This window comes from Mus caroli, unplaced genomic scaffold, assembly GCF_978045245.1.
Source record: "Mus caroli unplaced genomic scaffold, Mus_caroli_1 scaffold_15, whole genome shotgun sequence".
NCBI lineage: Eukaryota > Metazoa > Chordata > Mammalia > Rodentia > Muridae > Mus > Mus caroli.
This window is the reverse complement of record NW_028227270.1, coordinates 89128535-89141436: the sequence shown is the minus strand read 5'-3', so window position 1 is coordinate 89141436 and position 12902 is coordinate 89128535. Positions and strand designations below refer to the sequence as shown.

The window sequence follows — 12902 nt, the reverse complement described above, 5'->3', positions numbered from 1 at the left end:
TACCAGAAAAGTTCCAAGACAACCAGTGCTACACAGAGAAATGCTGTGTGGAAATGCCAACTATAGAGCTATCCTGCCTCTTGTATGCTGTGGGGTGACCTGGGTGAGGGAGGGGTACACTCCTTCCTCTCCTCTCCAGTTGTGGCAGGCAGCTGAGATGACTCCAGGTCATGAAAACTGGAGAGTAGACCTTGTCCCTCACTGGCTGTAGCACTCAGAATAACAGACTCTGCACCTTTCCTGGGCATCACAGTAGAGCTGGCTCTGGTGGCAGAGGTGTAGACAAGCCATCCCCAAGGACATGATAGCAGAAGAGATGAACGTGCCCTTTGCCAACTTCAGCATTCGGTGAGCTAGACAGGGCAGTGCTGAAGGGCTCACCTTGATGGTGCAGGTGCAGGAAAGCTAGCGGGTTATCTAACTCATCTACTTCCTGAGGCCAGATCCAGGGCTTTGGGTTGGCCCACCCCAACATCTACCCCATCTATGACCTGCTGGAGCCCATGAAAGAGCGGGTCCTGCATATCCAAAGTTGCTGGATCTCTATGACACAGGGCAACAGCAGGATATCTGAGAGGAGTCCTCCCGAGGATCCAGTATAGATTATGTAGCAGAAGACAGAAGGTTAGAAATAGATTGATGACTCTTTCCAATAAACATAATGCAAGTAAAAATGTGTAGAAAAAAGGGTGTTAGCCACTGTCACATATTACAGCTTCCATGACAAGAATTTTTTGATTTTATTCTATTTTCTTTTCTTATCTTTTGTGGAGGAGGTTGCAAGGGCAGAGGATGATATGAAAGGACAAGAAGGTGAATGCCATTGGGTGCTTGATGTGAAGCTCACAAAGAATTAAAGAAAAGTTAAAAAAATCTTTGAAGAAACAAACAAACAAAAAAACCAATACACATACACATATGAAAGTACTGCAAAATACTGTGTACATCTTCACATTAGTCTCCTAAAAGGATACAACTAGCTGTAGTAAAGTCATATGACACAGAATTTACCTTATCATAAAGTTTGAATTGAAGTAAATCTTGAGAAGACTAGGTTTAGAAAGTGATAAAGATTTGACACACTAACTGGAGTTGGATATGAGACTCATAAGGGCTTCTTGCATCACCTTATAAGAGGCTGAGAGAAGGTGATGGGAAGCAGAATCAAGTAGAAGAGCATGAACAATAAATACCTGGAGAGCAAGCAGTAAGCAACCAGCGGGCGTACTTACACAATGGTTTTTCCGATGTGCATGAATGATTTTTCAACAAATTCACGGACACTGTGAACTTCCCCAGTAGCTATGACAAAGTCCTCTGGCTCATCATTCTGCAACATGAGCCACATTGCCTAGAGAGAAAGAAGTAAAGTCATGTGAGAGTTGCACTTAGTGATCTCTGTGGAAATGTAACATTATCAAAGCACATAACTGAATAGGGAAGTATATAGTTTGACAATGAGTGTTAACTTAATGTTAACTACTTGAGTAGTATTCTAACTACTCAAGATGGTTCTTATAATTTAATTACACTAGAAAAACCTGAGAAACATCTTGGTGTGAATACTTGGCCCCAATCACAGAATCTAGGGAATTTTCTTTTCAGTAGATCAGGAGATTGCTATACAACAGGCTAAGAGGAAATGTTGATCAATAGCCAGTGAATAACCTTTGTCTAGAATATTATGCAAGAATAATCCCAGAATGTTTAATTGTTCTTCATGGCAGGCAAGAAAAAGTTTTTCAAATTTTAGAAGTAAAATTCCACTTTTTAACACTGAGGTTGAAAACTCAGCAGTAAAAACAAACAAACAAACAAGAAACAAAAATCACTAACAGAGAAACAGTCACATAATAGGAACGACTAGCATTTTAACAGGTTGTCAGTGTCAGAGTCCAACCTTCATACTGTGACAGAAATGGACATCTTGAGAATTAGAGAAGATGGTTGGCACAAATGAAGCAACATTTTGAACCACAGACTAAGAGAAACCACTACATTGTGACTCTATTTGCTTAGAAAAACATTGATCAGTAGCATGTAGGTGTATAGCTTCCATAGGTTTATATATCAATTATATAGGATGTATGTATGTATGTCTGTATGTGTCTGTCTGTCTGTCTACGATACAGACTATGGGGCTAGAGATGGGGCTTAGTGCTGCCGACTACTTGCTGCTCTCCCAGAATACTGGGATTTGGCTCGCAGAACTCACATCAGGCAGTGCTAATTCCCTGCTCCAGTGCTTCAGGGATCTGAGCTCTCTATCATCCATGGGCAGCTATACTCATGTACACACACACACAAACACACCTAAAAATAGTCCTTAAAAAATAGGTGTTGAAGAACTCTGCTATTAAGCTCACAGTCCAGCCTGTCTAGAAACCTCTCTCATCTCGGTGCAAATTGGAGAATTCCATTTTTCAGTGGGGCGTCCCTTTCTTTTCCTGGCCTTGGTTGAGAGTATCTCTGAGCATATATGCTTGACCTTATTTGGAGGATGACCCTGTGCAGAACTCTCAATAAGCACTGTGTAACTCAGCACATGAGTTCCATTCTACCTTCTTATCATATGATAATTAGTTACTGAGTTATGGCAAATCAGCCCTCTCTACCTGTACCCCTAAGAGTCCTTATATTATATACCCTTATATATCCTACCCATGAAACAATAAAGTAGATCTGTCTCTCTGAAGCTGCCTCCAGAAGTAATTTAGTCATCACAGCCACCCAAACCTTGCTTGCCATTTGTCCACCCACCATCATGGACCAGTGGCCAACAACCTCCAAGAATAAGGGAGACCCACATAGCTGGACTCTGAAAAGAACATGTTCATATTTCTTTAGGAAAGATCCCAGCAATGCTGGAGATATAGTTCCTGAAGCAGTTCATGCTCTGGGTTTCATCTCTAGTAAATGTGCTCCCACCCCAAATCTCAAGAAAAAAAAAAAAAGAAAAGTTTTGTTTTCGTTATTATTACCTATTTCTCAGAGTAAAAATAAGCAAAAAAGCATCTGCATTTCAGTATGACACAACCACAGAGATCTGCTTACATAGCACTTGTGCTAATTCAGAGAGAACAACTTCAGGGAGCTTCTCCTGTCAACTGCTGTAAGAGTAGAAACCAGTTTCTCAAACCAGTGAGCTAGCCCAGTTTCTCTTATAAAATGTCACTACAAGTTTAATTCCTATTCATTCATTCATTCATTCATGCACAACCTTTTAACAAAAAAATTTATATATTCTTTCCTTTGAAGTTTTTTATATGGGTAATGCCTTTGGTTCACTACTGTTTTACATCATATTTGTGATCTGAGGAGAACAAAAATTCAGATAAATTTCCATGCCTTGCAGCACATTTGGGTAGAACAATGGAAATGTCCTTGATTTTGAGTCAGTAAAATACTATAAAGACACTGGCAGAACAAACTGTCTTGTGAGGAAATACAACACATAGCAGACTATGTTATCCTCAAATTTGTGATCCTCCTGCCTCAGCCCAGTCCTAAGCTCTGGGACATATCACTATGCCTAGCTGAACAGTCAGTTTTATTCGTGTGTATGAAATAGCTATAGTTTCATTTTATATTAAATGATCACGGTAAATAAAGTCAGTCAGAATACTTTTTGTTATACTACAGTTACCATGACTACACACTGTCATTTAGTGCCTATCCCAATTAAGGCAACCCTTTACTTCTCTTGACTGGGTGAAACCCCTCAGTATGCCAAGGCACAGACATGTATGCATAGAAATGTGAGCACATACATAGACTCATAAAAAGACAGACATACACACACAGACACATAAAGAGACAGAAACACACACTAAAAACCAAATTTCTTGATAGACATTTCAGGACATTTCAGGACCACTCAGTTGATTTTTTTCTTCAAATATCCTGTGGGTTGTTTTTTGTTTTTTTGTTTTTTTTTTCATGTGGAAGGAAACGAAAACTTAGTAGAAATGAAAGGACAAGTGTGGCCTCTGGTCACTGTAGGTCTGTCTACATGAGGCCAGGCTAGGTGGGACTTGTATATTCCTGGCAGGAATGGAGATCAGTAGGAGCCTCCTGCTTGCATGAGAACCAGAGCCAAGAGTCTGCTGCTTTCTTTCCATCAGACTATCTGGGGCCTTTGACCTATCAATTTCTAGGCATTTCCTCTACAGCTCATACTGTGCCAGACTCCAGTCTGGGAATGGGAGGGAAAGGATATACAATTCCAGATCTATTTGTTATTGCTAAAGAGTTTACTGGTTTTAACGGAGGGAAAGGGCTTTGTTTAAATTTCCACAGAGCATAATTAATGATTATTGACTAGTAAATGAAGAACAGGTGACATTCTGGATTAGAAGATAAACGATTCTGTGTTCTGGTGTGATAATGGGTTAGTAATTTGCCACCAAGCCGAGGCCCAGTGCATCCCCTCCTAATGCCAGATCATGTCCAGAAAACAAAGGCCCCAGTGTGAGGAGGACACAGCCCTCACCTCCGTGTTCAGCTGCACACATTGATCTGCTCCATTTGTTTTCTGATGAATGGCACAACCAAGGCAAGAGTTCACCCATTCTCACCTTCCTGTTCACATGTGGGACCATACGACCCATGACAGGATGGGCCACAGGCTGTGAGCAAATTGCCACATAGCTTTGGCTTCTGAAGGCAGAAGCAGTCTTAAGGTTATATGTTTTGGAGGCTAGTGTTCTCTTCTGTCTTTCAAAGGTCAAAGAGCAAAAGAAGGAATCATTCTGAGTTCTGTGATGCTCTTCAAGGATGTGGCTGACTTAGCCACCCGTCTCGACCTGAATATAAGCCCAAACACAGACAGACAGTCTCTTTCTGTCTCTCTGTCTGTCTGTCTGTCTGTACCTCCCTCCTGGTTTTTCATCTATCCCACAGGGAGGAAAGCAACTCACTTAAGGGATGTACCTTCTTCTCCAAGAAAATGTCCTTCAGTGGAAGAAAACAGATCAGTTTTCAACTCACACCTCAAATTTATTTTTCATTAAAGGCCTATGAGGTCAAGGGAAATCTAACGTGTGGCCTACAAGTTAAGATGGGTGTAGATATTATATTTGTAATATGCTTATAACTATATAGTTAACTTGTATGCTTTAAAAATCTAATTTAGAGTAATATAAAACTTTACATTTGAAAGTAAACATGAATATAAGATGCTCTGGAGGCCTTGGTGAGAGGCCAGTCTTCCTTGCTCAGTAAGTTACCAACTCTAGCGGCTGATCACGGTGGCCCAGTGAAGGAGAACACCCTAAGTACATCACCACAGACGACTGACTACACTGATTCCATGCATGCCTTTGGGGGTATGATGTGTGTTTGTCTTAAAAATCTGGATTCTACAATTGCTTCCACTTTGCCATTAATCTCCAGCTCAGTATCCAGGCCACAAACACTTATTAACTGGGTTGGCACCCATGAATAACAGGATTGGTTAATCAGGGTGATGTTTAACTATGTGTATTTATTTGACTACAGCTTTTTTTTTTTTTTAAAGCTTGGCATTTTCATGCTTATGTGCTACTTTTATTTACTATGTGTGCATATATATATATATGTATGTGCCAAATATCATACAATGTGTACATGTATACATTCACATAATACAGAGGAAAAAATTTAGGTAACAATTCTAATAGAGATCATCAAAGCTGATGATATGGCTCCGTCTAAAGCATTCACACACCACATACAAAACCATGGATTTAATCTTTAGTAAGGAAAAAAGAAATCAATCCAAACCAATGGACTAACTTACCAAACAACTGAACAAAAATCTGTAATAGAACAATGATTTTTAAAATGTGAATTGTTTTGAATAGTGGTGATTTACACCTTTAATCCCAGCCCTTGGGAGGCAGAGGCAGGTGAATCTCTTGCTAGCCAGCCTGGTCTACAGAAGGAGTTCTAGGACAACTAGGTCTATACAAAGAAACTCTGTCTTGAACAACAAACAAACAAACAAACAAACAACACCCCCCCCCAAAAAAGAAAAAGGATAAATTTGAACAAAAAATAAAGTTTGAAGCACAAGGTGCTACATGGAACTCCTCTTGTGTACACTTTATAGTTAGACTTTACTTCATGCAAGTTTTTGTTGTTTGTTTGTTTGTTTTCTTTAATGAGAGCCTGGTAGTCAGTTTGGGTTGGCATCTCAATGGATGTAAAGATAGGCCAAGCCTTATGTTAGATGTTAGGTGAGCTTCAGAATTAGCCTAGGAGGATCCCTCTACTACAACTTACTATTTGTTTTTGTATCACGATAGGCACTCATGAAGTTCAGGCTACCATCAACCATACTAAGTAGCTGAAGATGACCATGAACTCTTGATTCTCCTTGCCTCTACTCCCAAGTGCTGGAATTGCAGGTATGTGCAATTATGCCTAGCACTTCGACATTTCTGGGAAATATAAATCCAATAACCCAATTAAGACAAATAAAAACCATATTAACAAAAGGAAGTAGCATAAAACATGCCTAGTATGATGACCCTCTCCATTTATTCATGGGCAAAACTAGTGGCATAAGACAAACTCCATTGAGAAAGGGTCCTTTAGATATTTTAAAGATACAGTTACTGAACAAGAAGAAGTAATAGATAAGAAATTAAGATCAACAATTAATAAGTGGGACCTTATGAAATTGAAAAACTTCTGTAAGGCAAAGAACAATGACATTTGGACAAAGCAGCAGTGTACAGAACAGGAAAAGATTTTGACCAACTCCACATGTAGTAGAAGACTGACATCCAAAATACATAAAGAACTCAAAAAGCTAGATACAAAAAAAAGAAAGAAATATCAACCCAAATAATTGAATTGAAAAATGGAGTATAGATCTAAACAGAGAACTCTCAATGCAGGAAACTCAAATGGCTGAGAATCCTTTAAGAAATGTTCAACATTCTTCTTCATCGGGAATTGCAAATCAAAATGACTGAGATTTCCACTTACATCTGTCAGAATGGCGAAGATCAATAACACAAGTAACAGCTCAAGCTGGTGAGGGTATGGAATAAGAATACTCATCCATTGTTGGGGAAATTATAAACTTACACACCACTATGGAAATCAGTGTGGTGTTCTTCAGAAAGATCTTTGATCTACTTAAAGTCCAACTATACCACTGTGGTAGTTTGAATGAAAATGATCCCATAGACTTATAGGAACTGGCACTACTAGAAGGCGTTGCCTTGGTGGAGTAGGTGTGGCGTTTTTGGAGAAAGTGTGTGACTGGGAGGGAGGTGCTTTGAGGTCTCAGATGCTCAAGCCTCTCCAATGTGTCACAATTTCTTCTTACTCCCCTGATCCAAATATAAAACTCTCAGCTCCTTCTCCAGCCAGCCATAATGCTATTGGACTAAACCTCTAAAACTGTGAGCCATCTCTATTTAACCATGCTGTGGTCATGGTGTCTTTTCACAGCAACAGAAACCTTAAATCAGACAACCACACTTGGGCATATACCTGAAAGATGCTTCACCATACCACAAAGGACACTCGCTCAGCCATCTTCATTGCTATCTAGTCACAATAGCAGTTTTAAAAAATCACCAATCAAAGAAAGCACATGGTGGGACTTGTGGCTCTAGCTGTATATGTAGTAGAGGATGGCCTAGTCCGTCATTAATAGGAGGAGAGGCCCTAGGTCCTGTGAAGGTTCTTTGTCAAAGTATAGGGGAATGCCAGGACTGGGAATGGGAGTGGGTGGGTTGTGGAATAGGGGGAGTGGGGTGGGGGAAGGGGATTTTTGGAAGGGAAACTAGGAAAGGGGATAACATTGAAATGTAGAAAAAGAAAATATCTAATAAAAAATATATCATCATGAAATTTTCAGGTAAATGAATGGAACTAGAAAAAATCATGCCAAGTGAGGTAACACAGACCCAGAAAGATATACATGACCTTTATTGTAATAAATTATAAATAAATATTAGTCATTAAGTAAATGATAACCAAGCTCTGTAGACCAGAGAGGTTAGGTATAAAGGAAGGGCCTGGGGGGGTGTGGCACATGGATCTCCATGGAAGGGGAAAACAGAATAGATTTTATTGGTGGATTGAGAGTAGGGATAACTGGAAAATGAGGATCAGGTGGTTTAGGAAATGCAGGGAATGACAGCTAGAACTGAGAGTCATTTCAGGAATGTATGAAAACCTAGTGTAATGATAATTTCCTAAAATATATGAAGGTGACCCTAATGAAGTCTCCTAAATAGCAAGCAGGCTATTTCTTGTCAACAAATGAAGCTCTCAGTATAGGGACTGGGTTACATTCAATTGAGAATAACTGGGGCCCATTCCCCCAAAACTCACTTGCTGCCAAGAGAGTGGGCTTGTCTCTACAAACTGACAGCAAGGCCCCATTGCTGAAGACAACACCCACATAACTTATTGAATGTGGAGAGGTTGAGCTGGTTCCTACATAGAGCCTTCATCCGTGCATTCTAGTGTCTTTGGTATGAGAAGGTATTCTGCAAGCAACCGAAAGAGAAACGTATACACCAACCCAACTACTACTTTTGACCTAAAATGTTATCTTGCCTGCAAAATATTCTAGGGCAATTTTGGCACAGAGCTTGTGGGCATAACCAGACAATGATGAGATGCAATCCATACCCAACATTTCTTGGTGACCAAGAACCAAAGACTAGATAACTCAGACACCTAAGATAAAACCAATTAGGACTGGCTAAGAAAGGAGTGATGGAATGACTCTTAGTGACATTCTGCTGTACTCACAGATCAGAACCCTTTCCAGCCACCACCATAGAAGCTTCTTCCTTCAACAGATAGGAACAAATACAGAGAGAGACCATAGTCAAACATCACACACACACACACACACACACCTCTTAGAACACTCAGTTCTAAATGGGGTGTCTTCATCAATTCCCTCCCCCCAGAGCTCAGAGGACCCCAAGGAAGAAGAGGCAGAAAGAGTGGAGGAGCCAGAGGGGATGGAGGATACCAGGAGAACAAGGCCCTCTGAGTCAACTGAGCAAAGTTCATGTGAACTCATAGAGACTGAAGCAGCGAGCTCATGGCCTACAGGCATCTGCACTAGGCTGTCTACATATATATTATGGCTTCCGGTTGTGTGGTTTTATGGGATTTCTGAATGTGTGAACAAGTGGGTCTCTGACTCAGATGCCTTCTCTTGGTTCTTTTTATTCTGAAAGTTTGCCTTATGCGACTTTGGTGTTACCGTTTTGTTTTATAATACTATATTTTAATTTTTGTTATCTCCTAGAAGCCTGTTGTGGTCTAAAGAGACTCAGAAAAGGAGATCTGGAAGGGTCAAGGTAGGGAGGGACTGGGAAGGGAGAACTATAACAGGATATAGTGTATGAGAAAAGACTCTATTTTCAAGAAAGAAGGAAAATTAATACATACTAATTAACAAAAACAAAACAAGCGACAACTAAAAAGATATTCTGAAACATCCCCAAGCAATAGAGCACAATTTAGCCTTGTACACTTCCCCCTTCCCACCCCCCCCATTTTTGTGTACCTTTCATTAACAATATATATTCTGAAAGAAAGTGGCTACCATCCTGCCTTATTCTAGCAAATTCCAAGATTTTAATGAATCTTTATTTCTCCCACCTATAACATAAAACCGGTAAGAGCCTCATGTGTGTTGATCATTCTGAGTAAGTTTCCCTAGGATATATGCACTTCCATCAGGTAAGCAGATACCAGTTATTCTAGCAAATAGAACAGTGCATACTTAACTAAAAGCATACGCCCACTCAACTCTGAATATATTTGGCCTCTTCTGCTTGTTCCATTTCTTTTCTAGACATACCTACTCTGCACACGTTGTATACTCTTTTTGTTCTCCCTCCCATATGTAGCTTCTCCTATCTAATCAGCCTTTGCTTGCTTCCTCTTTTCATTTCATCTGAGTTCCTCAACCTGTTCACTTGATTGTTTCAGTGATATTTCAATTTTCTTGTGAATGTGACTTCAATTTCGTTCTTGATTTTTCTTTTTTATCTTCCATAGCATCCCTGATTAATACCAGCTTGTTTTTTTAAATATTGTTTTGTTTATTAAAAATATTTTCTATTGAAACACAGAACTTAGTGGACAGACTACCTCTGTCTGTCTCTGTCTCTTTGTGTGAGTGTGTGTGTTTCCCACTAAATTTAATGACATCTGCCCCACATTCAGTTGTATCTTGTAATTCAAGTTATGGCCAATTTCACTGTTATAATACTGCTAGTTTACCTTTTCTTAACATAGCTTATGTTGTTTGTTTTAGAATGTTTCAAGGAAAGAATACTGAATTCAAATAATGCTTCAAATTTGGTTCAAAAATTGTGGCAGTGGTTTTATTCTCGCTCAGTGTAATTAACAATTTTTAAAAAAACACTTTTGGTTTACCGTCAATAGACAGGCTTTCAATATAAAGATAATTGAGATAATACTTAACACATGTATGGTTGAATCTGTGAATAATTTCCATGGTGTTTCTAAGTAAAACTTCCAGGTTTAAAAAAGTGATATGTAAATCCCAGCACTCGGGAGGCAGAGGCAGGCGGATTTCTGAGTTCGAGGCCAGCCTGGTCTACAAAGTGAGTTCCAGGACAGCCGAGGCTACACAGAGAAACCCTGCCTCGAAAAACCAAAAAAAAAAAAAAAAAAAAAAAAAAAAAGTGATATGTAAAAGAACCTGAGTGAAAAATAAACATGAAAATAAATGTTAAACTGATCAATTATGGCTGCATAAAAGCATTCCAAAACATAGTGACCTGTGGCTTTTGTTTGTTTTGTTTTGTTTCCCAGAACTTCTGGAGGGCTCAGAGTACATAGCTCACCTTGATTCCTGGTGATATTGAGTAGGTGGATTAGGATCTGTGTGCTTAGTATTACTTTCATCAGGACTCCTCATGGCCATTCTTCACTGACATGGTCTCCCATCATTTATCAGCATAGCCCAAGTTTCTTTTACATGGTTACTGTTCCCAGGAAGGTAAACAGAGCTGACAGCCTTCCTTTAAAGGGCTTGTCCTGGAAGCTGCTATCACTTTCTATGTAAGCTTTTGGCTATAGTCAGTCAGTTCACTATCAAATATAATATAGGGTTTCTCTTTTTAATGGATATAAAGTCATTCTGCAAAAAGATGTGCAGGATGGATGGAGTTATTACATCTATTTCTAGAAAAATCTACCACGAAAGAGTACTGTGTGAGGGTTGTAATGCTGGAGCAATGTTTAGGTATTGCAGCAAAATCCTATAGCTATGTGTATTTGTTTGAGATAGAGTCTTAGGATGGCCCAGAACTCTTCATGTAGCCCAGGATGTCCTGGTACTGGAATGAGTCCTGCCGTGCCTCCTTGTGACATTACAGGAATGAATTGTCAATCTTGCCTCTGCACTTTCAGTTTCTATGCAAAGTTTCACATATATCCTTAAACTGCCCAATCTTTGGTTTAGATGATGGAAAAATAATTCAAAGACTGGAACCTGGGATGTACAAGCAAACTTTCAGGTCACTATAATTTGACAAATGTTCTACCTTGGCCCTAACATCACCACTGTCACAATTATCTTCCCAGAAGTAGTTGTTTCCTGGAGCACACCCAACCACCTACCTCAACCAGGTGCTTCCAATTACCTGCTCCCACTCAGATACTCAGATAAAACATTCTAGAATTAGTATCTGGCTCAGGACTGATGATATAGAAGCCCTAAGAACTTTCTTTACACTTATGAGGACCTGATCAACGGCCTCCCCACTCTTAGCTCCTAGCTGTGCTATGTAAATATCTTCTAACCCCTTTGCCTTTCAATGACCATTCTCATCACGTTTGTCCAAACCCCCCGAATCTGACCTAGATACTAAAACTTCTGGGTTGATTCTACATTTCTTTTAATAAGTTCTGGTGCTGCCATAGGCCTCTCCTTTCCAGTAAACAAACAAACAAACAAACAGCAACAACAAAACACAAAAAACTATTCCATGTGCTAATACACAGAGAGAGATCAGCTTAACCATAAAGGGAATAAATTTTTCTATCTGTAACAATACAAAGTTAAGAGAAGAAGCTAGCTTTAATTGTTTTATTTAACTCAAAATAATACTTTATTCTGATATAAACATTATCCAGGTATTTCACATACCTTTATTATTTTCTAAATCTTTGCATTTATAGCATAGCTCAAATCAGAAGATCTCAGTGGTCACATGTCATGCTGAGCAGTGCAAAGCAAAGAACAGGATTCAGATGAAAGAAAGATGTTAGCCTACTATATGACACACTACCCTCATCCTGCCTGCTTATCCTGCTGAGAGACTACAGGGCTTTGTGGAGGAAGAGCACATCTGGAGAGATAATCCTGCCTTTCCTCTATGTTCACTGACTGTGTCCACTCTCTGATGAATCCATTTCATCAGTCATGTCAACCTAGGAAAGCAAATGAGCTTGAAAAACAGTATATCTAGGTTCTCCTTTGTTGGCAGTGGTATCTGAGTGCCTGCTTCAATTACCCTAAAAGAGGCAAGGATAGCATATAACCTATTTCCTACCAGAATACCTGTGATAATCACCTAAAGAACATTTATGGTTTGGGTGAAATGTGATAAAGATGGCAGGAATTCTAAAATTTTGGCATGCTTCAAAATCATCTGGAAGACCAAAACAAATTGTTGGCTCTCTTTAGCCCAGGAGAGTCTAACTGAAAGGCCTGGATGGCTCCAGAGAGCATGCCTTTGAAACAAGGTCACAGGGATGCTGAAGTGCTGCTCTGAATATACCCAGAACTCTACTGGGGCAGGTTTGGTACCAGACCACACAGGATTCAATTCCAGTCTGTTGCTTACAGGTAACTGATGGCAAGCTAATCTGACACTCAGTTAAACAATATTTTT

The 12902-nt window shown here is 39.6% G+C and overlaps 1 protein-coding gene across 1 annotated transcript in view; it reads right to left on the bottom strand.

The window, feature by feature from the left end:
- The window catches only part of Gmds (GDP-mannose 4,6-dehydratase), a 531248-nt gene that overhangs the window by 121641 nt on the left and 396705 nt on the right, over window positions 1-12902 (bottom strand). The window contains exon 8 of the mRNA XM_021180416.3: window positions 1233-1351. Within this exon, the coding sequence (XP_021036075.1) occupies window positions 1233-1351 (119 nt within the window). The remainder of the gene's footprint in view (window positions 1-1232; window positions 1352-12902) is intronic.